General features: G+C 40.6%; 1 protein-coding gene across 1 annotated transcript in view; it reads right to left on the bottom strand.

Annotated features, from left to right (window-relative positions):
• The window catches only part of EIF2B3 (eukaryotic translation initiation factor 2B subunit gamma), a 1,604,034-nt gene that overhangs the window by 412,988 nt on the left and 1,163,918 nt on the right, over positions 1-27,128 (bottom strand). Inside the window, exon 9 of the mRNA XM_044085761.1 lies at positions 26,501-26,578. Coding sequence (XP_043941696.1) covers positions 26,501-26,578 — 78 coding nt within the window. The remainder of the gene's footprint in view (positions 1-26,500; positions 26,579-27,128) is intronic.

The following is a 27,128-nucleotide window of genomic DNA, read 5'->3' as shown; positions in this document are numbered from 1 at the left end:
GCCCTTCCACCATACTGCAACACCAGAAGCGTGAATTTCAAACTCCCGATAGTCAGGATTTTGAAATTCGCGCTTCTGGTCTTTCGGTAGTTTGGGGTTTTGGCTATATGGTCTCGAAAGTTTGAAATTCGGTATTTCAAACTTTCGAGATTATGTAGGGTTCTCACACACACACACACACACACACACACACACACACACACACACACACACACACACACACACACACACACACACACATAGATATACTTGCAAAATGCAGGTGATTAAATGCATTGCAATAGCATACTTTTATTTATATTCACATGCCATGTACCAACAATAGCTAGTGTTGTCCGATGTGCTTGGTATTTTGGATCAATTTTTGACTGACAAGCCTTTTGCGCAGAGTTTGCATGTCCTTCCGTGTTCACATGGATTATCTCCATAGTCTGTGTACAACTGCAGGAATATATTACAACTATGACAGTACAATGCAATGTACCCTCAGGCTGCTGAAATGATTGGATGGTCTATGGTATGGCCTACAGGACAGATGAAGCAATTCATGGTCTACCTCTAGAACAGACATCCAGTTTATAATTCTCTGAAAATATGAGAATGAATATCCAAGTAGCAGTCTCTTCAACTGCCATCTTCCTATTCATTTCCTCCTGATTCCCATCCCCTCAACCCATGGCCTTCTGACCCTTAAGATCCCTACCATTGCTCACACATACATCACACAGCTGACAATACAAAAACTGAAATGCTTCCCAAGTCCAATTACTCCTGACTAGTCTGTTAACCTTCTCACCTTTTACTAATGAAATTCATCCCTGTTTATGTCAATATTTTAACCTTTAACCTAACAATTTGGGATCCACAACTGCCTTCTTCAAGTCCTTCCCCTATATGCATCTCTTCTATTCTCTTGAGGCTGCCCTTTATATTCTTTATCAACTCATCCTTCTTTTCCACCTCTCCTACTGAACCTTCCTGTATGAGCTGCTGCATCATTTCTTCCTCTCATACTTTCTTTCTTCTCAAATAATTTCTCCTGTCCAGTTCTACCATAACCATTCATATCCATGCAGCTTTTGCCATTCCACTCTCTCACCCCTATTACACTACTTTTTCCACCATTCTCACTTAACAAGTACCAAACTACCTTCCCTTATAATCCCAGTTGTTCAGACCTGTACACTTATCTGGGTTCCATCACTAGCGCATCTCTTCACCTTCCACTCTCCACACATCTAACACTACTTTGGCATGTCAGATATCAATCCTTCCAATAAAACAACTGACAGTACTTCCAGCAAATATCTCATTGATAACATCCTTTCCAACCTGCTTGCCTGTTTCATATTACCTCTAGAAAAGGCATTTGGCAACCAACTCACACCACACCTGCCTGCAAATGTCTACCAAACCTACTTCCTCCTTCTCACATTACAAATACCCCTAAAAATGCAACCATCCCATACCTCCTGTACAACTGTGGTTCCATAAGAAAATTAAAATTCTTTCCAGTCATCACCCAATCTCAAGTCTCACATCCTTGCTTAACTGTCAGCAAAGATCTCTCCAATACTTCTTCCTTGGCAGTATTCAGATCACAATACACTTGTAACATTTTCCCTAATTACCCCAGAATTTCTCCCTACTGAAATGTCGGTACTTGAAATGCCATGTTCTGAAAAGAAAAATTATGCCATGTTCTGAAAAGAAAAAGAAAAAGAAAAAAAAAAAAAAACAGACCGACAGCACTGGAGAAGATTAACTGTTGAAAACTGCTCTTCTCCTTAAATTTCTTGCACCTGCACCCATCCCATGTGGGGGTGGCAAGCCCCACACACACCCTGAACGTATATATACCGATTCCAAGATTGCCGAGAAAAGGGAATAAACTGAGAAATGGAAGTTCGGACTTAGTATATACAAGTCCAGTCTTTTGGACATTCAGTTCCTGGGTTTCCCACCCAATCTAGTGGGTCCCAGCATTTCAAATGATTACCCCTAGAACACACAGTACAACTACCTACAAAACATTACCTTACCTAACTGTGCAGACTGCCTCCCATTCCACTCGAGCTCTCTTTTAAGATTCCTACCTGCTGCCTCTCTTAGCACCATCATATTCCAACAAATAATCTTTTGAGGTTTTCCTGTTTCCCTTTGTCCTTAGCTTCACCTCTTGCAAATGTACTACACTTAGCTTCACCTCTTGCAAAAGTACTACACCCACTTTTTTTCACTGTAGTTTAGACAACACTGTTTCCTCTTAATAGGCAAATTAATAACCCTCAAATTCCAAGTGGCAAAACATACAGATACACCCCTTCCTTCCTTCCTTCCTCACTCCTACTTTTCCTACCAGGATCTCCCCTGTCACACCTCTTAAGCTGGGCTACGACTGCTCATTGAAGTAGTCCAAGGATCTACCTATACTCACCCCTGCACAACAGCAAAAACCTTAGGACTCTGGTAACCATCTCAGCATAATGGACACAACCCTCTCTTGCCTCTAAGAATGTTATCTCCACATCTACCAGGCAACTGCATTTCTCTTTTCCTTCCTAACTGTAGCCAATCTAACTGCCCCCTCAAGGAATATTCCCTCTAACCAGTCATAAAGCCCTCCATACACAACCGTTCCATACTGGCTCTACTCATTCCCCTATTCTTCTCACCTGTTTTCATGCACTCTACTAATTCAGCCCTGCCTCCTTAACTACTCTATACTCTACTCCTTCTCATCCAACAAATGCTCTTAAACCCAAACTACACTAACCACTGAAATTCTTTTACCAGATACAACCTCACATTATACACTACTGCTGATTTTCCTGCTGTATTAAAAAACAATTAGTCAATCTGATAGTGCACAAAACTACTCCTTACACATCTACAGCATCCGTGTCATTGGCCATCGTTCCCATAGTCAGCCTCCCCAGCTCTACACACTGAATAACAATCCATTGCGGACCCTTTGGTCACAAAGCACTTTGAACAAGTTTAAGGAAAGCAGAATGAAAATCTTGCCAATAGGTATACCTACAACTAAGGGTACAAAAAAAAACTAGGCAAGAGATAGCAGGAAGTAAATGAAGGAAACTAACAAAATGACCACACTATTGTGCGAAAAATAAGTTGGAAGAGAAAATGATACAGTAGAAAGAAGCCAAGCAGTTTGATTTGCAGCTCAGAGACTACCTTCTGTATTAGTGACTTTGGCGGAATATAAGCAAAGAGTGGGTGAAAGAGGGTGTACTAAATGAAAGATCAGAATGTTAGGATTCGAGTGGAACCAAGAATGGAAGATGGCATTAAGAAAGGGATAATTAGTAAGCTTATAAAATATTACACATTAACTTAAATAATCAATTAGAGATATCAGAAAGGACGGGGAGGGAAGATTAGAAAGACAAAGAACAATGGCAGGAGATCTGTAAGACCTCTAAATAAACTATGAAGTTCAGAAGATTCAGGGTATTATCAAAAAAATGTTTACCACTGCTGTTTTTATACTCCATGAAAACCTTAGAGGATTTTTTCCTCAGTGGAGGGCGCACATTAGAGATGTGTGAGGAATGAGACAGGAAATTAGGAACTCATTTTTTTTGGTAATATGGGGAGTTAATTGAGTTTAAGAATTCCATACACAATTGTTGGGAGTCATATTATATTAACCAAGGAGATAATCCTAATAAACAGGCATCTTGGTTTAGAATTGATGAGATGTATACAAAGGCCTTAAGTTTAACATTACTACCAGACAAAAAAATCCAATTACACAAATGTGGAAATCAAGGATTAAACTTGTTGTATATGAAGTACTGAATAGTGCAAACGAAATAGAAGAAACGGAAATGGAGGAAATAATTTTCACAAAAATAAATGGTGCATTTGGGGAACAATATATACAATGCAAAAAGTAGGGCAGTAGGAATTGTAAAGTAAATCTGTATGTTCTTATGCACAAGATTAAAGAACAGAGCTATGATGGAAAGTATTTGTGTAACATATGTTACACATACAGAATGATTATAGGGTGAGTTATCCAATAGAAAAGCTGCCTTTGGATATAATTAACCAAGTTACTCTTGAGTAAATGTTCATTCGAGGACATTTACTCAGCCTTCTGCTACTGATCTATATTACACCTTTTTATTTTTGTCTGTGTAGAATCATTTGTCTTTTTCAAGACATAGAGAACACTGGTTTTATTGAGTTATTTCTGGGTGGCTGTAGCTGGCAGAGCAGGTGATTAAAGGCCAAATTAGCCAACAGACATCTGCCTTTGGATATCTCTAACTTAGTTGTTCTAGAGCAGAATCTCATTCAAAGACATTTACTTATTCACAGCAGGCTTCTGCGACTGATCTATATTACAAATTTTTTTTTTATTTTTGTTTGAATGCAATCTCTTGCCTTTTTCAAGACTTGGAGAACACTTGTTTACTGTGTTATTTCTGGGTGGCTGTAGCTGGCAAAACAGAGTGATCGAAGGCTATGTTAGCCAACTGAAAGCTGCCTTTGGATATAATGAACAAAGCTGTCCTCAAGTGGATGCTCACATTGAGTGGCGATACAAAGACACGTTTTGCACATCTTTATGTGATATCCATGATATTAGTGTACTGAATATCAGTGAGTTCTACTTCAACATTTGAAGAAAAGGATTAGTGGCAATTATTTTAAAATACCTAATCATTGCATGTGTCTTAAATTTACTTATAAAGCAACAGCTTGATTTTTGGAATTTTATTACTTTGAATTTGATGAGTGAAACTGTTCAGAGCATTTTCTTAACTCCATAAATAGGTTAAAGCTCAAGGAAGTCCTTGATAATGAAATAAGCACACAATACAGGAGCCTAATAAAATCCATCAAAGGTAAGTCTGAGGCTAAATTAGAACCACAACAGTCTACTGATCGTCATCAATGAAAAATAAAACTCCATGACCGCTGAAACAGCTCAAGTAATTTATTAAAATAAAACAGTCAACCAGGATAAGCACTTTCATCTCAACAGTGAGACTTTGCCAGATAAATGAAAAATGTAACTTCCCCTATTTATACACCAATCAATTTCCTGTTTGCCAATTAAGTAAGTAATTAAAACAAACAAAAAAAATACTTTTTGTTCTTTTAAAAAAGACATTACATATTAAAATCTTAATAAATAAAGCTGCCCTTGGTATTAAACCACATTTTATGTCACTGTGGCAGCTTTTTCTTTTAATAGGAGTTTAACAGACACACATTCATTCAGACCAGGAAACAAAGTAGCATTCAGCCTAAGCTGCCAAATAAACTCTCTTTTCAACAAAAGTACCTTCCAGTTGCCATCCCTATGATTCTTCTTGACCACTTCAAGAATACGAAAACTATACCCACTATAACTTGGACAATGCATGGAGTGTTTGTACAGAGCACTTGTCTCTTTTTTCATCCTACTATCATAGAAATGTTCATAAATCCTACATTTAAGTGCTCTCTCAGTTTTTCCTATGTAAAATGTACGGCATCCTCCACATTTTTCTACATACATCAATTTATTAGTCCCACAATTACCCCTCCTAAAGTAAATTTGACTCATTAGTCTGTTTTGCAATGTTAAACTGTCCATTTTTACTATAAATTAACACTGACTGCACATACCACAAGGGGTAGTCCCCATGTGTCTGTCATCTTGGTTGTTATATATGACACAGTTCCTCACTCAGGCATAGCAGAAAAGCTAAATAAGCTGGGAATAAACCCCTGTGTCACCCAGTGAATTGTCAAGTGGCTCACAGATGAGACACAGATAATCAAAATAGGGGAAGTCACATCCACAAAGACCCCAGTCACCAGTGGAGTCCACCAGGGTCCTGTGCTGGAAACTCTCGTTTGACATCTACATTTCTGAAGTAAAAGACAATACTAAAGTGCTTTGGCTGACTAACTTTATAGATGATTGCACTTGTTTTATATATATCTATCTATCTATCTATATATATATATATATATATATATATATATATATATATATAGCTTTCTTGTAATATTTACTATTAAATTAGCAAAGCGTTAAGATGCGAATAAGCGTTTATCAAGATCTAATGTGGCATCACTTTCTTAAAAAATATTACTAAATCAGGAAAATGCTAGAGGTATTAATAATTTGATTAATCAGGTGCAAAAGTTATTGATAGGTTTACTTTAAGGTTTTCTGTAGGAAAAGGTTTACTTTTGAACTATGCTGGATGTTAATTATCGATATAAACTTTGTCCTTAACCCTCTTTTACACATAGAATTATTACTTAATTTCTCATTCAGGAAAATGCTAGAGGTATTAATAATTTGATTAATCGGGTGCAAAAGTTATTGATAGGTTTACTTTAAGGTTTTCTGTAGGAAAAAGGTTTACTTTTGAACTATGCTGGATGTTAATTATTGATATAAACTTTGTCCTTAAACCTCTTTTACACATGGGATTATTACTTAATTTCTCATTAAGGGTTCATTAAAGACTTGCATCTTACAGGAGCTTTTTAGAATAACTATTTGAATAACTATTTGTTGGAAAGTACAATCTGTGGCTCATTCCTCAAATATGATTCATCAGCTTGGGAAATATGTAGACATTGTATAATATTAAATTAAACTCTCTTAATTTTGGATAGCAAGGTAGGGGATTCTCAGACAAACTGTCCTTGTAGTAATGGGATTGGATTAAGAACAGTTTTTTGAGTTTGTTTCCTTGTGGAAAAAAAAGAGTTATGTACTTACCATAACTGGGAATCTGTGCTATCCAGTGTCATTATTCATCACGGATAGGTCTAGGATCTGAACCGGCAACTAAGAGGACAACTCCTGAGCTCTAGCTCCTCCCCTTCCCAAGATCCCTTGCTACTCACAACCCTCAGATTGAGTTTGCTGGATAGAAAGAAAGGAGGCAGTGAAAACTGACTATAAAGATAAAACAACTGCCAAGGGATACATCTCTCCGTAACTCCCTATTCTCCAGAAGGAGGGGGAAGGAGGGTGGGAACATGATGAATAATGACACTGGATAGCACAGATTCCAAGTTATGTAAGTGCATAACTCTTTATCTGATACTATAGGTGTCATTATTGATCAAGGATGGGTCAGAGTCCCCAGCTACTATGAACCCTGGGAGGCCTCAGGGAAGGATATGCCAGAGCACAGAGGAACCAAAGAAAGCCCTGGTCCTGGACACCAAGACCAACTTATACTGCGTAACAAAGGTATGGGGGTTAGACCAAGTAGCTTCGGCGCAAATCATATCAAAGGAAAGTTTTGCCAAGAAGGCAGAAGATGTGGCTGCTGAACTAGTAAAGTGGGCTTTAACTGTTCCAGAAAGCTCCAGGTGTCTGCTTTCATAAATGTAAGAGATACAGCTGGTGATCCAGGGAGAAGTAGATATCTTGGAAACTGCTTGACCTTTCCTGGCCAGAGAGAAGGCAAGAAAGAGCTGATCGGACTTCCAAATGTTTTTAGTTCTCTTGAGGTAAAAACATTACTGTCTATGGATGCCCAGATAATGCAACTGATATTCCCCTTTATTAAAAAAATTGGGGAAGAACACAGGAAGCTGAATAGATTGGTTGAGGTTAGCCTCAGAGGCTACCTTATGAATGAACAAAGGATTGGTCCTGAGAGACACCATATCCTTATGGAACACCTTTTATTTATTATATTTTATATTTGTTAACCGGGGGTGTCTGACTGAGCCGAAAAGGTCCGGGGAGAGAAGCTCCACAGAAAAATTACAGATACATTTAGATATTTAGACATGATAAGTATACACACAAATTACAATAGACATGTTTTTACAGTGGTATGCAGCACATCAACAGTTACAGTGGAGAGAACAAACAAGAAAATATTAATTTAAAAATGAAGGTAATTAATAGATTTTGTGGTGTATAGCTGTAATTTGTAACATAGGTAGAATATATGAAAGGGGCTTTGATGCAGAGAGCTTGCAACTCGGAGACCGTGCTGGCCGAAATAACAGTCACTAAGAATGTTGTTTTCCAAGACAGGAATTTGAGATCACAGGTAGCCGCAGGCTCAAATGGCTTCTGCATCAAAGACTGCAACACCACAGTGTGATCCCATAGAGGAAAGGGATCCTTGACAGGAGGTCTGAGAAGATCGATCCCTTTGTGGAAGACCTTACACAGCTTGGAAGAAAAGGTGGGACCTTCATTCAAATGGAAGTTGGACATAGCCGCCAATTGGGGTTTAATCGTACAGAAACTGTACCTCTGCTGAAAAAGACACCAAGAACAACACAATGTCAGGGATAAAAGCTGAAAAAGGATCTAGATTGCTTTGCTTAGCTCAAATACAAACTCTCTTCCACTTTCTGGAATACACCTTCTTGTTGGACGATTTTTGGGAGGCCAAGATAATGCTCTTAGGATCATAGGAAGTTATTGGGGTATTTGCCCTGAGGCCCTTATAAGCCTAGCAAAGAATTTAGCCCATGTTCCAACAAGTCAACACCCTATGCCACTGTCCAGCAGGAACACAGGTGGAATCCCAGGGGTGTATTTTCTGTTCCCCATCCGGTTATCCAGGATGCAATTAAAAAGGATTAATGAGGTACTCTGCTTTACGTGGAGAGGGAGTCTATTCCACAAAAGCGGGGAGTCTCTGGGACACAAATCTGTCTCGCCAATATGTCCTACTGATGTCATGGACCAGGTTGAGGTCGCACGTGTGGGTTACTCGAGTGGAGCTTGACTTGGGGATATGCAGCAGTCCCATCAGGGGTCTGAGATTGTTTTGTATGCCAGACAGAGGTCACCTCTGAGGAGTCTGTAGGAGACTGAGTACAGGGGCAGGGCTTTTAGTCTATTTGTGTAGGGTAGATGTTTGAGGCCCTGGATTCTCCAGGTGAGGAATCTCTGTGGTCTCTCCAGCTGCTGCATGTGCTTTGTGAGGTACATGCCGAAAAGGGCATTGTACTCAATAATGGGTATTATAAGGGAAGAATACAGGGATGTTATGACCACCGTGTCCCTGGATGAGATACCCTTACTAATGAGGTGGGCCATGTAGAAAGCTAGCCGTACAATGGAGGCGATATGGTGGTCAAAAGTCAGTTTGCGATCAAACTGGGTGCCCAGGTCCCTCATGACTGATTGTGTGCTGATTGTGTACCTTATCATTGTGATAATTTGTGGGGACATCACTCTCCCCAAAAGGGATGATGATACACTTTTTAGCATTCAGCTTGAGGCCACGTTTCTGGCACCAGTCATTTGTTTGGGTGAGATCCTCTTGGAGGATGTCCACATCATGAGGGGAATTGATGACAGCACCCAACACCCAGCTTACAGTCATCTGCAAACTTGATCAGCTACAGCCCACTAGATTTGGCCTGCACCTCCGAGAAGTATATCCCAAACAGTACTCTTAACCAGAAAAGGAAGCCTGGACTGGGATAGGATCACTGAAACTGGAGGAACCAAGCGGTCAGACGAAGTGACTGGAGACTGAGAAGAGGAAGCCCCCAAGGATGGGAAATGAGATCTGGAATGGGATCCAATACCCAGGGTGGATATTTCAGATGAGTCTGCAGGAACCATGCCTGAATAGGCTAGAAGGGGGGCAACGAGGATGAGAGGAGTCTTCAGGCAATGGATTTCTGTAAGACCTTGGGAATGAGGGGAGTGGGTGGATAAGCATATATAAGTCCTGGTGGCCAGTGGTGAACCAGAGCATCTCTGGTGACTCCCCCGTGGGGGGGATCAGGGCAAAGTAGTTGCTGCATTTGTGGTTGATTGGAGAGGCAAAAAGATTACAGCAAGTGAGACCCCAGCGGTAATATATCCAACTTACCACTGACGGGTTTAGGGACCACTCATGAGGACTCGGGATAGATTTCCTGAGTTTGTCGACTAATACGTTGGAGCTGCTGGGAATGTGCATTGCAAGCAGAAAGTGCCTGGAAGACATTGCCCATTCCCATGCTCTCATGGCCTATCTGCACAGGGCATAAGACCGTGCTCCCTCTGCTTGTTGATATACCAGTCCACCGCCATGTTGTCTGTTTGAATTGCAATGGTCCTGAGAGGGAGACATTCCTGGAAGGCTTGCAACGTTAGAAGAACTGCTCTCATCTTGAAGACATTTATGTGCTATTTGGTCTCTAAGGGAGACCACGTGCTTTGAACTGTCCTTCCCCAAAAATGACCCCCCAACAGGGAGGCATCTGTGGTCACAGTGGCTTTGGGTTGGGGAAGACAGAAAGATCTTCCCAGAAGGAGATCCTGAGCTTGGAGCCACCAAGCAAGATAACGTCTGCATGTCTGAGCAATCCTGACGGTCCTGGACATGGGATGAAACTGAGCTGACCATTGCACAGCAAGGGTCCACTGCAGAACCCTCATATAATACCAGATGACAGGCACTAACTGGATCACCGCTGCCATTAACACTAGCACTTGCAAGATCAAGTAGATTGTGGGACGCTGCAGATCCAGCAACTGACGGGCCTGGTCCCAAATAATCTGGACTCTGTTTAGGGGAAGTGCTGCAGTCTCTGATGCCGAGTTCAGAAGGACCCCGATAAATTCCAGGTTCTGACACAGGGAAAGATGAGATTTGGGCAGGTTGACTGTAATGCCTAGATCCTGAAAGAGACTGAAAATGTAATCCTGGCCAGTGTGAGTTGATGCCTTATAGGAGCTGTGAGGAGCCAATCGTCCAGGTATGGAAAGACCTGGAAACCTTGCAGTCAGAGATGAGCTGCCACCACTGCCATGCATTTGGTAAACATTCGGGGGGCTGTGGTGAATCCAAAGTGCAGGGTTCTGAACTGTTAGTGGTTGGCTCCTAGCCAAAAGCGCAGGTATCTCCTGGAGCATATGTCAATTTTGATGTGATAGTACCCATCCTTGAGATTCACTGAGTAAATCCAGTTGTTCTTGCACAGAAGAGGCAAAATGGACTGAACAGTGACCATCCTGAACTTTGACTTCTTAACCAACACATTTAGTTCGATGAGGTCCAAAATGGGACGTAGGTCTTCGGTTTTCTAAGGCACAAAAAACAAGTGACAGTAAGTTCTGGACCCTTGTTGTCCTGTTGGGACTTCTTGGATGGCTCTTTTTTGAAGGAGATCTTGAACCTTGAGAAGGGCCAGCTCCCTCTGAAAGGGTGGAATGTCTGGGAAAGATTTTGGAACTGGAGGGGTCTGAAAAAAGGGCATGAAGTAACCCCTGGAAACGATGTTTAACACCCACTGATCTAAAGTAATACCTGTCCAGGCTATTGAGTGGTGGGAGAGTTGACCCCCGATTGCCTCCAGGGCAGGACAGCCAGGCAGCACTTCAGGAATGCTGAGGGGGCTTCTCCTAGAAGGTTTCCTGGGAGCCCTGGTTCTGCAGACCCCCTCTGCCTCTGGGGTGGTGTCTGCTGTTAAACCCCCTTCCCCGGCCGGAAGAAGTGGATTCCTGAGGAGCATCCTGGATGGAGGACTGTGACCTGTGGAACCACAGTTTCTTACTACTCTTCTGATTTTTGGAAAAGGATCATTGGGGTATAGATAACTTGATCCCAACCGCGGACAGATTCTTTCCGTCAAATTAAAGTTTGACAGAGGGCCCAAACAAAGTTGACCCGTTAAAAGAGGTGTTAGTGAATGATACCTTGAAGAGTTCTGCAAACTCGCAAAAGCGAAGCCAGGCGTGATGCCTAATAGCAATGCCTGTGCCTACCACTGGAGAGGTGGCTTCCACCGCATTGGAGATCAATCTCATTGAGGTGTTAACCAGGTAAGTTAGAGTGGACAACTTCGAACAGAGCAATTTGAGACTCTCCAGAGGCAGCAACTCAGAAAGGGAAGTGGAGAGCTCTGATACCAAGTCCCTTTGCAGCCGGGTAAAGTGTGACATGTAGTTGGTTGCTCTCAGTCAAAACGTAGCTGAGGCAAACATGTTGCTTCTCAAAACGGCCAATCGCCCGAGACTCCCTGTTTGGGAAATGGATCGCAGAGCTCTGCTCGGCGAGCTCCTTTTTAGTAACTATGACCACCAGAGTAGCATCAAGGGGGATGCCCTTGCTCCAAAAAGCTTTGTCCTTGGGAGAGCTTAAGAAATGATCAGCTTTCTTGGGAACTGGTTCCACTGTGTCCAGCTTCTTCCATGCCCTGTCGGAGATGAGCTGGATTGGATGAGCTCATTGGCAGGGGAGACACTAAGGTAGAAAACACAGATGCCGCTGAAGACAGGGCAGGGGAAGACCAACCACCTCCCTTCTTAAGGATCTCAAGGATGTCCTCAAAGGACACCTCCTTGGACAGAAGTCTGGGGGACCCATCTCCTTCCTCAAAATCTGCATCTTTGGTGATGGACTCTCTAGGGGAGTCCAAGTGCCACCTCTTGCACTTCCTCTTCTGAGGAGGCTCCTCCATGGTGGGCTCTGGGAAGCACTTGCAAGAGGTAATCCCCTTCTGAAGATGCTCATGGGAGGGCTGACCCTAGAAGGACGATAAGTTCAATGTCGACAGGGGCTGGGGAGGACCTAGAGCATAAGGACAGGCAGCTGCCCAGCCAGAGACGGTCCTCTCTATTGCTGAGAAGGTTGGATGAATCCCCCCTCCCAACCAGCCACAGCCACCAGGGATGGAAGGGGGACCCCAACACAGCACCGATGTCTCCAATGCAGAGGCACCCAGAGGGAGGGAATGGTCCAAAAACTCCAGACCTGACCCCACTCCCTGGGAACGCACACAGACTTCTTGGGGCCGAGGCACAGCCAAGCTTTGAGGGCAACGGAACTGAGCCAGCCAAGGACCCTGACGGTGTGGGAAGGGAAGATATGCCCGACAGTGTTGGCCTCTCACCAGGAGTGCTCTAATCCTGAAGGTCCGAACCCAGATGGGTCAGCCAAGGAGAAAGGAGTCCAGTGGATGGAGAGGATCCCCTAGACAATTCAGCAGGGAATGGCAACAAGTCCAACTTGATTTGGGCATTGAGAAAGCTCCTCATCATTCTATCCATGTCTGAGAGGAGCAGGGTCCTGCTGCATCTGGAAGCGATGGGGTAACGCCCCAACGTAGCTGAAGGCCTGCGGTCTCGGGAGGGAGACCTATTTGCACACCTCGGATCCGATTTCCTGGATGTGCAGGGAGAGCTCTCAATAATGATCAGAGCCGACAAAACCGTTGGATCCAAGGGTCTGTTTGGATCTGAGGAAAAGAATGGAGCCATGGAGGGATCTGACGGGAGGGTTGGATCCAAGGGCGGTCTGGGTTGGGTCGGATAAGAGGACCTTCAATGCCTCTGATACGATAGATAGAGCTTGGGGTCTCAGAGCAGAAGAGCCCAGAACCAAAGAGAAGGATGCTGCACTCAGATCTGGGGAACTGTGATCCAAGAGCCTCGGCTCTTTGGCGGGAGAATCCCTGGAGGAAGAAGACTTCGTTCTAGGATCAGAGGAAGGCTTGGAAGGAGAACCAGAGACCAAAGGACTCCTTTTGGCAAGACCTTTAAGCAGGAACTTGTTCCTGCATTCCAGGAAAGCCCTGGGGTTGAATCCAGCACAAATATTGCATTCAACCTCCAGGTGCTCTCCCAGAAAATAAACACACTCCTCGTGCATGTCAGAAGGGGGCATTTTCTGACAGCACAAAAAGCACCTTTTAAACTTAGTGGGTTTCTCAGACAACATACACACACACACACACACACACACACACACACACACACACACACACACACACACACACACACACACACACACACACACTCACACAATCCGCTCACTAAACAACAAAAAAGAGGGCGTGGAGAAAAGGATAGAAAGGGGAACAGGCAAGAGGATTAAACTGCCCAAAGGACCCAAGAAAGAAAAGGGGCCTAGAAAGACAGCTTAAATGCTACCGGGAGGGGAGGAACCTAACCAGAAAATGGGCAAGAGGAAGATAGGCAAGATAAGAAAGAAAAAACCCTGGAGAAAAAAGACAACAATAGTATTCATCTCTAACTGGAAACCTGAGTTGCAGGAAGCATGTCTGAACGAAATTGTGGCAAATGAGATCTGAGGGTTGTGGGTACCTAAGGATCTTGGGAAGGTGAACAGCTTGAGCTCAGGAGCTGTCCTCTTAGTTGCCAGCTTGGATCCGAAGTCGGATCCTAGACCCATCTGTGATCAATTAATGGCACAGATAGCATCAGATCAGAGAATATACTTTTTTTTTTGCCTATAAAGAAACCTAGCAATATACTGAGTTAAAATTCTAAATAAAATGAAAAAGAATAGGGTGTATAAAGACCTCAAATATCCCTGAATAAATCGCTGTTAAAAGAAGGAAAAAGGGAGATAATTTAGGTAGGAATAAAGGAGAAAAATAACCACGATAACAGATACCAAGCAAATGGTAAATCCTACACAAAATTTAAATGATATTTTGGTTACTGAAATAGATTCTTCAGTTATTGTAGCAGGACTGCTGATACCAGTATCGATGCTAATATAACGGACACTGTTTTGCCTAATAAATCTTCACCAGTTAATATTAAGGGAATCAACAATATAAACAATGTTTTTATTGAGACTAATGAAAAAAGTCAAACAATGGTTGATAATAAACTACATCCAGAAGTATTAGTTCTAAATAATGGTACAAAAAATAATATCAAGAAATTAAAGTTATTTCACTTATTAAATGGAGGATATAGTTTTTCAAACTAAACTGATTAATGCTGTTGAAAAAACTACTTGTAAAATAAAAAAATAATAGAAATAAATTGCTTTATCCATGTAACTCCAGTTTAATAAATTATATAAGAAGAAAAAGAGACTTTTTAGAACAGCTAATAAACTTCCCAATAAATATAACAAGAAAATGCTTAATTTATGTAGCAAGACTTTAAAGAATATGATTAGATCTGAAAAAAAGCCAAATTTAAAAATTACCTGGCAGGCAACAATAGTAATCCTAAAGATATTTATAAATATGTGCATTAATTTGGGAATAATATTCAATAAACTGATATGACAGAGGCCAATGGAACTTTAGCTGATGATCCAAGATTAATAGTTAATAATTTTAACACATATTTTACTGATAATTGTTTAAATATAGCTCATGACTTGGAATAAGTTTTACAGTGGTACCGAAGAACACTGATATATGTCCGAAAATCAATAATGAAATGGTATGTAATGTACTACATAACGTTAAGAAATTTATATCCGCAGGTCCTGTTAATACACCAGCTACATTACTGAAAAAAATAAATACATTTTTAGAACTCATTTTACCTCTATGCTTAATAAATTATCAGAAAGAATCTTTAGCAACATCACTGTATATGAAGAGAAATAAACGCCTGGTAAATATGTATAGACCTGTGCTTCTTACTTCTGTCTTATGCGAATGTTCATTATTATTTTTATTACTACTAATACTATCATCATAATCATTATTACTATTCAAGTGCACATACCAATCTTCACATCTGACATCAGTGAGTACACCTCCCAGGCTTAGACATAGAAATAAACAAGCAAAAGCAAGCAAGAAAACATATGTAATAAAGAGGCTCCACTCAAGGATGCTTCTCCCTAAGGAATATTCTTATTTACTTCTTTTAACTCAACTAGCATGTCTCCCACTCTCAAACAATGCCTCAATTTTTGTCAAGCATCCTGTAACAGTTCCTCTTTCCACTACTAGGTCACATAAACAATTCCTTGCATGTCACCACTGTTAGCTGTACCATTCTCCCGAGACCTTGTCCTCATTTTTGAGGACACGCATATTCAGATTCCCCACTTCTCTCTTTTAACAAGAGGCTATTATTTCAGAGGAAAACTATCTTATAGTCCTTCTTGCCAGACAATTGTCTAATATTTTCCTTCTCTACATTCATAAAGTTAAGATGTTTCTCATGCCCCTCTATAAATCTCTGGGTCTCAGCCCTCCATCAGTTACTACTTCAGAGCTGCCACATGTATTTACCACTACTAGTTATTTACCATGAACAAAGACTGCATTTATATATAATAAAACTAAAGGATTGGAATTTGGCTCAACAGAATGCCTCCATGTAACCATAGAGGACCTTCTTCAGTCCATTGTAAATAATAAATCCTGCTTGTTTCTATGTATATATATATCTAGTTTTTTATCCTATTCCTTCAAGAATCATTGTTCATCAATCTCAAAGATCCACTGAATTTAAATTTCTACAATCTAATTTCAATCCACCATGGATAAAACATGTTGCCATTTTTTTCAGCAAGCTGTCATCAAAGATTTCATCATTCATTTTGGGCTCTGGGATCCTACCACAGACACAATTTGAAGAGAGGAACAACAGGCTTTAACCTTTAGACAAAAAAACAAAACCATCACATTATTTGAACATGCCCTTGGACCCCACTCCCAATTCAAAGAGAATATTGATGATTTTTTTTACAATTGGCAGAGGAGGGATCATTAGCACCAAGCAAAAAAAATTCAGTTGACTTGACAACCCAGACCCAGGTAATACTTATATTTATTGCCAAAATTCACAAATCTTCACCACAAAACACCCCAGAGGAGACAGATTGTTTCTGGCATTGGTACTTACAGAACCTGTGTCTGTGTTCTTAACTGAGTACTTGAACCCTTACTACATACATACATTAATTAAGGACACCACCCCAATTTTTTTTTTTGTCTCTGATTCCCAATTGGAACCATTCCCAATTGGAACCCTGTTGGTCAAATCACTTGTTGTATCATCCTCTATTTCTCTTTGTGGCATTGGCATTGTTCAAGGTTGTTAATATTTAAATCAATAAATTGGCCATTTACAGTCACACTCATTATATACAATGATTCATGTAATTTGTACCTAATTCACTGTAAACCATAATGCCAATGAAATCAATTTCTTGACGACACATCTTGAGTGAAAAAAAAATCACACACACTTTAACGGTTCTACGGTTCTGGGAAATATTCCAATATAATAGTTTTGTTACATGCCACAGTCTCCACATCATAGCAAATATTTTAAAATATTCCCAAATCTCTTTGATATCAATTGTTTTAGCATTTTACATTCCTTGTATAGACACTGTTTGAATCACACTACAGCCAAATTTTCATTCTAAATATTAAGGTTGACTTATTTGCACTGTAAACTATCCACTGCTTCTTCTTCCTGGTGCTGGCCTCTTTTGTTTTCATTCTAGTTCTTTACCATCTATTCCTCCCTCTTTTCAACATACAGCCTGACGCTCTCACTGTGTTATAACACTGCATTACTTCCGCCAGAACCCTAGCTGGTGCCATTACACATCATCCAAAGCTGCTTCCACTTCACAGTTTCCTCCTCCCTTCTCATATTGACCACCAGCTGATAGATATGTACCCTTCTCCAGTGGGTCCCAAGAAAGAACCTTCACAAGTCTATTTCTGTCCTGCCAGCATCACGCTTGTCTGTGGGGTTAGGTGACGCAGCAGCCGCTCCTTAGCCCTACAGTAATGGCACTTCACCACAATATAGTGAGGACTACTGGATTGTTTATCAACTTTCCTTTTCCTACGTGCCAGGTCTACCTGTGGGGTTAAATGCAGTTACTCATTTAGCTCATCAGTGAAAGGTTACTGTAAAATTATTTGTATTTGACCCTCTTTCACCTAAGTCAACCTAACTATTATTAAGTTTATAGACTTGTAGATTCAAAGTTTACAAGGCAGGTTTAGTCAATGAACTGTGATGACATTGCCAATACTCACTTTTAAACGGCATCTCTTGCCTCCAGGACGGAACACAAGCCAAGTCCAGAAAGCTGACCTACTTCCCAGATGTTACAGTCACTCTTGCAACATTCTGACTGTCACATTCAAATAGATATGTAAATAAATAAAAACCTAGCTATATATCCATCTGTCTTTTTCTCTATCATTTCTTGATAGGGGGTAGAACATTAATCTAGGTGCTCCATTTTCAGGCTCAGCCCAGAAAAAGCAAACAGAAAGTAACAGTAGACAAAGAATTAGTTTACAGTACAGATGGATAGTTCAAATATAATATTAAGCATGAGAAAAACATTCTATCACCACAGAGGTTTGTCCAACATTGTGTTAGTTTATCTAATACAATATTCAGCATATACAAACTAGGAATCTACATAATATCAAGGTATATACAATTCTATTTACATAATTACTGTATGTTAATTTGGCTACAGTGACAGGATGATGAGGTGAATAGTGGGGCAAAAGAAGAACAGCAAATGAAATACAATAAAGGGTAGGTGCTGTGAGGGTGGGAAGTGGTGCACAGTGGGAAGGATGGACAGAGTGTGGAGGACGGTGGGGGACAAAGAGATAGGCAGGGTTAATCTAGCAAGGTTGTCTTAGTGTTAAGTTTTGAGGTGAATGTAGTATGGGAATACTAACAGACACAACAGAGTTAAGTAATATCTTCTGGAGAAAAGCATTCCTAATTAGCTCATGAATGTAAACATTTATTAAGCTAATGTCTAAAACTGGGGAAGGAGGTAATGTCTCTTAGGTGTGCAGAGAATTATTCACATGTCTGAGGTGCCATTACTGAGAATCTCTGGTTGGCTGGAGTTTTGTGTGCGTGCGTGTGCGTGCGTGTGTGTGCGTGTGTGTGTGTGTGTGTGTGTGTGTGTGTGTGTGTGTGTGTGTGTGTGTGTGTGTGTGTGTGTGTGTGTGTGTGTGTGTGGGGGGGGGGGGGACTGTGATCTAAGGTTACAGGTTGTAGTTCTTTGAGATCACCTAATTTTCATCCCTTGAGAGCTTATCCTCTGTTTGTACTGCACTACCATCCATATGCATAGATATAACCCTCACTTGCTCTGTTTCCACCCAGATGGCCTACATCTCCACCCACACATCCATCGTACTTGACTCTCCAACTTACTGATAAATTGGCTGATTTCCCCCTCCATCTCTCTCTTGCAGCACCAACACTTGAAATATGTCAGTGTCAGGACAATATACTATTTACTTTCATCTCACTTAAAACTGAAGATAATGAGTAACATACATAGAAAACTTTAATAATAGGGCAGACTCTGTGCAGAGATATTTAGCTACACATCCATTCTGCTCAGGCTTCACATTGACCTCCCCCAAACAATGCATTTTGCTTGATGAGCATTTTAGTAATGGACCAAGTCTATTAAACAGGCATTAAAATAATTAAATTCATGCTGAAATACTGACTGCACCAAAGACATAAAACACCTCAAACACAGCAAATACCAAGTTATAGGCAAACTGGGTTAACTTGCAGTACTACAGTGTTTCTATATGTCACTCCCAAAGATGCAAGATAGAAGAGGTTGAAGTGCAGAACCCTGTGACAGGGCCAGATTAAAAAGGGGGTTGCTAATGGAGCTGAAGCATCAGGCCCAAATATCAGAAATTGGCCCTGCTGCTTCTGCTCCTACTTTAGTTTGAAATCTTATGTTATTGTTAAATCAAATGAAAAGGACCTTACAATTTTCATCTCCAAGCCCCATTAAACCCATTATCCAGGAATACTGGAAGAAGAAAAAAGGTGGACTTTTTCCATTTTTAAGGCCTGAGACCTGGCTCCGATGTAGGTGCTGAACCAGTGGGTAGTCTAATGGGTGACAGTCTGCTTGGAAATAGGTGGTGGTTAACAACGACAACAAATGCTTTTGACTAGCTAAGGAGCAAGTTACAATCAGTAATGCCATGGAAATGTTCAGCATTTGTCAAGGAGGGCTGTGAGTTCCATGACCAGAAAAAAAAATCCATAGAGTCAGCAAGATGACTCATCTTTCCAAAACTTTAGAAAATGGACACAGAATAATTTAGATGAAGGACTACTCTTATATAAAGGAATTTCTACTGCTTGTTACAAGGTTGGGCACATTTAATTCAAGAATTTAAGTGCCCTACTGGAACAGTGAATGGGAAGAAAATTAATGAAAAAGCCATCCTGAAAAGAGAGAAGTCAGAAATCAGTAGATGAGGAGCATTTCAAGCTTCAGCACAAGATTTTGTTTAATAATATCTCCTTGCCCACTTGATGGATCCGGTGGCTCCATCGCTTTCATACAACTGACTCATATGTTTTGCACCTGGAGGAGCAGATAGTGTGTCTTCATTGGGGATCTCACCCGACCCATCCCTAGGGAGGGTGAGAGATCAATGACCCATTTGTTTCTTTGACTAATGGGCTCATGAATGCTCCATGGATGGAGCAGAGGCTAAGCATATCTTCTCCCTTGGAAGAGAGCAGAAAGGCCAATTCCTTCAACAAATCTAGACTCACTGGCTCAATCTTCTATTACAGGGCAGGATCAGGCTTTAGGGATTGGACCATTCAGTTGGTCACGTGGACTAATGCTAAGTCTAGGAGGGAAGCAAATTTACTAGCTGGTAAAAGTCCAGTATAGCTTTAAGAAATCTCTGTCTAGGAAGGAAGTAAATTCATAAGCTAGTCGATGGAGGAAATGCTTGGATTCTGAAAGAAATGTTGAGTTGACTGAACTGCAATATGCAAGCTTTGAGAGTTTGAATTAGACATCTGCCCACACATGAGTAAATATGCATGCTCATCAGTATCAGTTAGTAAGTACTGGCATAAGGCATTTCTTAATTACTTCAGGTGTAGCACAGTGGCCAAATGGCAAGGAAGAGCAAACACAGTTGTACAAGAACATACAATAACAGCAGATGTCCAAATAGATAGCTGTTGCAGTAACATTGACAGAGAGGATGCATCTTGATAAGGTTAACAGACATCCAGCTAGTATACCAAAGCTTTGGCTGTCCTTCTTCATGTTCAGTACATCCAAACTTAGACCCAGCCATGAAGGTCATGTGCTACAGGAGTGAGAAAATCCTCTGAGGCTTACTATACAGATGTGAGACTATGGTAGGAGTCAGATGGAAAATATGTGCTAAAAGGTGATACCACCTCAGCCAAAGGAAATAGAAAGCATGGGGCTGGAAGGAGGTGCACATAATGTAACAGTGATCCATATGAACATGTATGTACTATGCTCAGTATTATATTACTGTTGCAGAAATGTTGATAGCTGGGACAATTGCCACAGCTTTTAGAAGGATTGGGAGGAGATAAGAGGGATATAACTAGAATCCAGTAACCTACAAAGTATGAATCTATCAAATCCAGTTCTGGCTCTTGTAATGATTTGTAAAAGCTTGAATGGAAGACCAAGTAGCTGCCTCTGGTATGGATTTTGACTCAATCCATTTGAAAAAGGTACCTGAAGAAGCTACAGCCACTGCAGAATGAACCCTGACATTGCATACAGTGGATTTATAAAAACAGATGGAAAGGGACATCCCAGTTACTCTCACTAGGAGTAATGTATAATTATCAACCATGGGATGGGTAAGGCCAGTCTCTAACCAAATGAGATAGGTTAATTCAGGTACAAAAAGGAAAACTGGTTAAAATTAAAATAGCTGACAAGGTCAGCTAGGTTAGATCTTACCTATGAACCTGTTAATCTAGTAATGGTTTGCTGGGATACTGGAATACCCTGTTTCTTACCCTCATAGGAAATGAACAACTAGTCAGATTTTCTGTTTTCTTTTGTCTTGTCCAAATAAAATCTTAGCTGCATGTGAACCATCAGCAAATGGAGAATGTTTTTCCTTTATTTTGAGGATTATGAAAAATGCAGAAAGGTGTATAGGTTGGTTCAGAGATGCATCACTGACTACCTTAGGCATAAAGGATGGGTGAGTTCTAAGAGACGCTGTCTTTGCGGAATATCAAAAAAGGTGAAACAGACATCAGAGCTTGTAACTCGCATCCTTTTAGCAGAGGTTACACAGAAGAAAAAAACGGTTTTCCATGTATAATGTAAGAAGCAGAAGAAGCTGGTTCAAGTGGTAAAATAAATTTCCCAAGCATATAATTCAGGTCATAGGGAGGTATAACATATTTTCTGTGGGGGGGGATGCCTTTTAGGAATTATTTGATCTTAAAGCTTGAAGAAAGAGGTAAATCTATAGGAAAACAAGCTGAGATGGCTGACAAATGCACCTTAATGGAAGTGTTTACCAGACCTGAACTGAGCAGCATACACAAATATTGTAGGAGAGAAGATATCCCTGCCTGAAAGTGATCCGATCCCCTTTTTTTGGCACCAAAAAGAAAAACTTTTCCATTTAGATATATATGATTTTCTGGTTGCAGGTTATGTCCCCAGAGTAAAGTGTCTAAAAACAATCAAATTTTTAGCATCCACAGCATGAGTAGGAGAATCTTCAATTTTGGGTGAATGAGAGAGCCCTTCTGCTTTGTGAGCAAGTCCATCCTTGGCATACTATTTGCCCCTAGCTGACTGGAAAAAAATGGGAAAACCAATGTTGTCTAGGTGAAAAACAGGTGACCAAGAGAATTTCTGGGAGAGTCTTCCTGAATTTTCAAGGCAACATCTTGATTAAGAGGAAAGGCATACAGTAACTTCCCTTTCCATGTGAAAGAGAAGGTGTGTATTGCCCAGGCTTCCTTGCAAGGGGTCAAAGAGCAAAATATTCTGAGTTGATGGTTTAGACTGGAGGTGAAGAGATCTACCTCTGGAGTACCACATTGGTGCATAACCTGTAGGAAGAACTTCCTGTTTATCATTTACTTGTGGGGTCTGCCTTTGATTTGCTCAGGTAATCTGCCAAGCTGTTCTGATGGAATGTAAAATTCTTGGAGAGAAAAGTTGTAATGAATGGCAGTAGCCCAAGCCTTCGTTACTAGCCCACAAAGGGGTTAAGACTCCATGCCCCACTACTTGCTGATGTAGGACATTTTTACTGACAGAATGTAAAGTGTGCCAAGGAGCTACAGGTGATGGAGATACTGAATAGAGGGAATCAATGCTTTAATTTATTTTACATTTCTATGTCAGAGTGTTTGAACTTTTAAACCTTTTGAACAATCTCCACCACCCAGCCATGCCTGGTGCATCTGTAGAACTATTTTGCAGGAGGAGGAGGAATTAGAAAAGGGACAAATGGGATTAACTTTATTGGAGTGATTCAACAATTTTTCTCTTTTTACATGAATGGCAAAGGCAGGAATGGAGAAAGACAGATGGCAGTGTTGAGTCTAAGTGGATTTTAGATATTACTGATTTTTCATCTGGCACAATCTGGTAATCATCTGAAAGGAGGACACCGGATTCCCCAAAGCTCTAAGAATCTTGCTTGCCAAGGTCAAAGAGGTTTGTTTGAGACAGAAAGTAGTTTATTAAGAACACAATCTTGTCTAAAGGAAGAAAAGCCATCATCAGAGGTAAGTTGAGATAACAACCTAGGAACACTGGAAAATGCAAAGGGAGAAGACTGGACTTGAAGCTCACAGTGAAACTCAGGTTCTGAAAAAAGAGTGATATTGAAAGGTAAGCCCTAAAGAATTCTGTAAAGTGAAGTGTCCTTAATGTGAAAATCATCTAAGCAAGGGTAGATGTGGATACCTTGAAGCCTGTAGAATGCCACAATAAGGCTATACACTTTGTGAACATCTTTGAAGCAGTGGAAAACCCAAAGGGAAAAGCAGTAAACTGAAAGTGTCACTAAAACATGGAACCTTAAACATTTCCTGTGAAGAGGGTGGACTGGAATGTGTAGGTAAGCATCCCTGAGGTCCAAAGTAAACAGAATAGCATTTGTAAATATTAAAGGAAAAATAATTTGGAATGTTCAAAAAGATGCTGAGAACAGATTTAGGACTGGTCTCCAGGTAGTATTCTTTTCTTGGGATTAGGAAAACCCTACGAATAAAAACTCTTCCTTTATGATTATGAGGAACAGCTTCTATTACAACCTCCTGCAAAAGTTATGAAAAGACTGGATGAACTAGATGCTCTTGGTTCTGAGGTACATGTAAAAATGAGTGTTGAAAAAGAAGAGATTTCCACTGAAGAGCACACCATTTTTGAATGATTTCCGAAACTCAAGCACATCGTGTGATTTTTCCAAAGTGGAAGTTTAAGAGAAAGTTTGTTTGGAAGACTGGAGGAGGTCGCCAAGGTGGGGAGGGGACAGTCAGAATTTGCAAGGTTTATTCTGAATGGGGTTTTTACTTCCTTGAAACCAGATTTAGGCTTGTCCTGCAAATTTCTTTGGATTTTATGCCTGTTTCTTGAGTGGATAGCAGCAAAAACGGAGGAGGTTTAAGACCATAAGGGTTTTAAACAAACTCTGATAAAAATCCTGCCATTCTTACTGAGTAATTCTGGAAGTATTAGTGTCAGGAGAAGAAAGGTGTTTAGTTTTTTGTTTTCTTTTTCTTTTTAGGTGTTTCTAATGAAACCATATGAGAACAGCACGACCTTGGATATACCTCCAACAAAGAACGTAGGATGTCCTCACATACTAAAACTTGGGGAACACCATCTAGTCTTTCAGAATTTATTAGTCAAGGTTTCCCCAATCGTGACTATCAGTAAGATTACAACAGAGGGAGCACGCCCAGATGTCGAGCACTCTTTGGACCAGCTCACTTATCTAGCTAATAAATTGAAGAAATAAATAAAGGCCTTGAGCTAGGCCATCTACTGGTTTCAACATTTCATTTCAAGACAGTGATGCAACAGATGGGTCTAGTAATTCACAGTCATAATACCTAGGATGGCACTTTAAAATCTATACATTATGTGGTGCTTTTCACAGGGGCAGGATGCACAGAGTCTGGATCCAGGGAAAGGCCTTGAGATTTAATGCACTAGTCCACAGCAACTCAAGGAAACACTTCTCAGGGAAGGAAAGCTCTTCTGTAGCCCACATAAAATGACCCTTTGTTAAATTTGGGATTTCTCCAGAAGATATAATCTTGGAGGGACAGCCATATGAAATGGAGTCTTCCTCCACATGCGAGTGTTCTGTGTGAAAGGCATCCTTAGTGTGAATGTTTGGTGTAACAGGAACAATAACCTGGTCTGAAAAAGCCAAGAAATCCTCAGATATATCCAGCCTTGCTTGATTTGGGACGTGAGCACTACCGACTGTTTGAAAATGGCAGCAAGAACTTTTTAGGTGTGTCTTCTTAAAGGTATATATGGCTAGGCATTCTATAGTCCATCCCCACGATCACTTGCCTAGACTATTTTTCCTATATTTTTTTAAAAAATTAGAGGAAAGAGTGGGGCAAGGTAGCCTCTTTCTGGCTGAGCCAGTCCCAGAAATACAAGGCTTAAGTGCTCAGATTAATGTCAAATGGCTTTCTGTACTACAGCAAAATTCAACCAGGCTATTTTTTTAACAATCAAAACAGCTCAGATGTCAAGGTAAATCTTCTTCTTCTTTCAGCTTTTCCTGGTTAGGGGTTGCCACAGTGGATCACCTGTCTGCGTAATGATGTCAAGGTAAATAAAATCTGATTTCTGTGCATACTAGTATTATACATTAGAATATTAACTGTCTACACTTGAAATACTACAGTAAATTTAAAAATGGAGACCTGTCCCACAGATGTCCAATCCCCAGACACCCCTACTGCAAAGCAAAAAAAAAAAACAGAATATTACTCATTAAGGGATGGGCAAACACCAAAGGAATTCCAGGGTAAAGATGGAACAATCCAGGATCAACACTAGATGCCTGGGAATTGACACAGAGGGTGGGAAATGTGTGTTTTTTTAATAATAGTAACTTTCAGCACTGTTTGCTAATTTAACTGCCACTAATGGTGACAGAGCAGTCCTTAACTGGATTATCTGTCAGAACCTCCTGCTGAGACAGTGAGGTGGTGAGAATAGAAGGGAACAGGTTAACTAAACGGCTTACCTGGAATGCAGCCAAACAAATCTCAACTGTAACAGCTGCAAGAGAAGCAGTCTCAACTAGTACAACAGACCTAATTTTCTCAGTCACTGACACCTGCACCTGCACACCACAGTTCTTCCTAAACACTTTACTACCAGAAAACAGAAGCAAGAACCTCTTACGTTCTATAAAGATTTGTAAATTTCTAGTTCTCCTAACTAAAACGTCTTATGAAATGCAGCACAATGCTTACAGCTCTCAATATCATGATTTTCTCTTAAAAAACTATCAAGGTTAACTTTCAAGGAATACAAAGCTTGCAAGAAAATCTAATCTTGAAAAATCACTACAGACAATACCTAGTGATAAACACTAAATCTATGTACAGTAGAATATAGAGATAAAGGTTGCACTTAGCAAAGTTAAAGATCAAGGCCTAGGAATAAATAAAACTGGTAAAGACAGCTGGAGTGACCAAGTGCTAAAAAAAGAACTAAATTCTGTTCAATCTACTTCATAGTTTAGGTCTGAATAAGAGTCTTGATCTAAAACTGCAACTCAAAGAGATGTTTAACTGCTGGAAAGGATGAAGTTGGGGAGATGACATCCATATTTAGCTGCAACCCATTCACTTTAAAAATTCCTACAGCACCGATCCTTGTGAACATCTTGTTTAACAATGACTTTTTGCAGAACAGTGTCACATGATCAGGTGTGTCATCTCAGTACAAATTCTTACCAGGGATTTGTCAGTGATCTGTGCTGATGCATGAATAAGCAGGTCATCTATACCAAAAATTGGCAGCATTTTTGGAACCTAGAAATAAGAATGAGAAATAAATCAATGTGGAAATATCAGAGAGATAATGTATGTTGCCCTGATCATAACTAATGCAACAGACATTTATTCAAAAAGCACAGCTGACAGTGTGATAAACCAACCTGAGCCATAAACCACATAATATACGACACTGAAGAGTGCATAATATAAGCCATACCTGTTACTAACCTGTAATTTTCTCACCTGTTAGCATGAATCCACAAAACCAATTATCCTGCCATTATTATCACACAATAATTCTTATCAAAACAGACTTGTTATGCATCTTCCTGTCTACACACCAGTCCAGAAGTAAAGCTTACTTTATGAACAGATCTTTGAACAGTGGTCAGCATAATAGTGCATCACAACATTTGGGTTTTATCCCATCTAACCTGCCTTCAACCTGGTCAAGGGGTGAAATGATGGTCCATTATTCCATCTGAAAGCTTATACTGGTCCTTTACTTACATTCCATGGAAATAGCAGCAATGCGCAATCCTCCATTTTGACAACCATTAGTCCCCAGTGTGGCAAGCTATTAACC

The sequence above is a fragment of the Protopterus annectens genome, chromosome 10.part0 (assembly GCF_019279795.1).
Source record: "Protopterus annectens isolate FY-2018-M chromosome 10.part0, PAN1.0, whole genome shotgun sequence".
Taxonomy (NCBI): domain Eukaryota; kingdom Metazoa; phylum Chordata; order Ceratodontiformes; family Protopteridae; genus Protopterus; species Protopterus annectens.
Note: the sequence above shows the minus strand (reverse complement) of the source record. Positions and strands in the feature narration are given on the sequence as shown.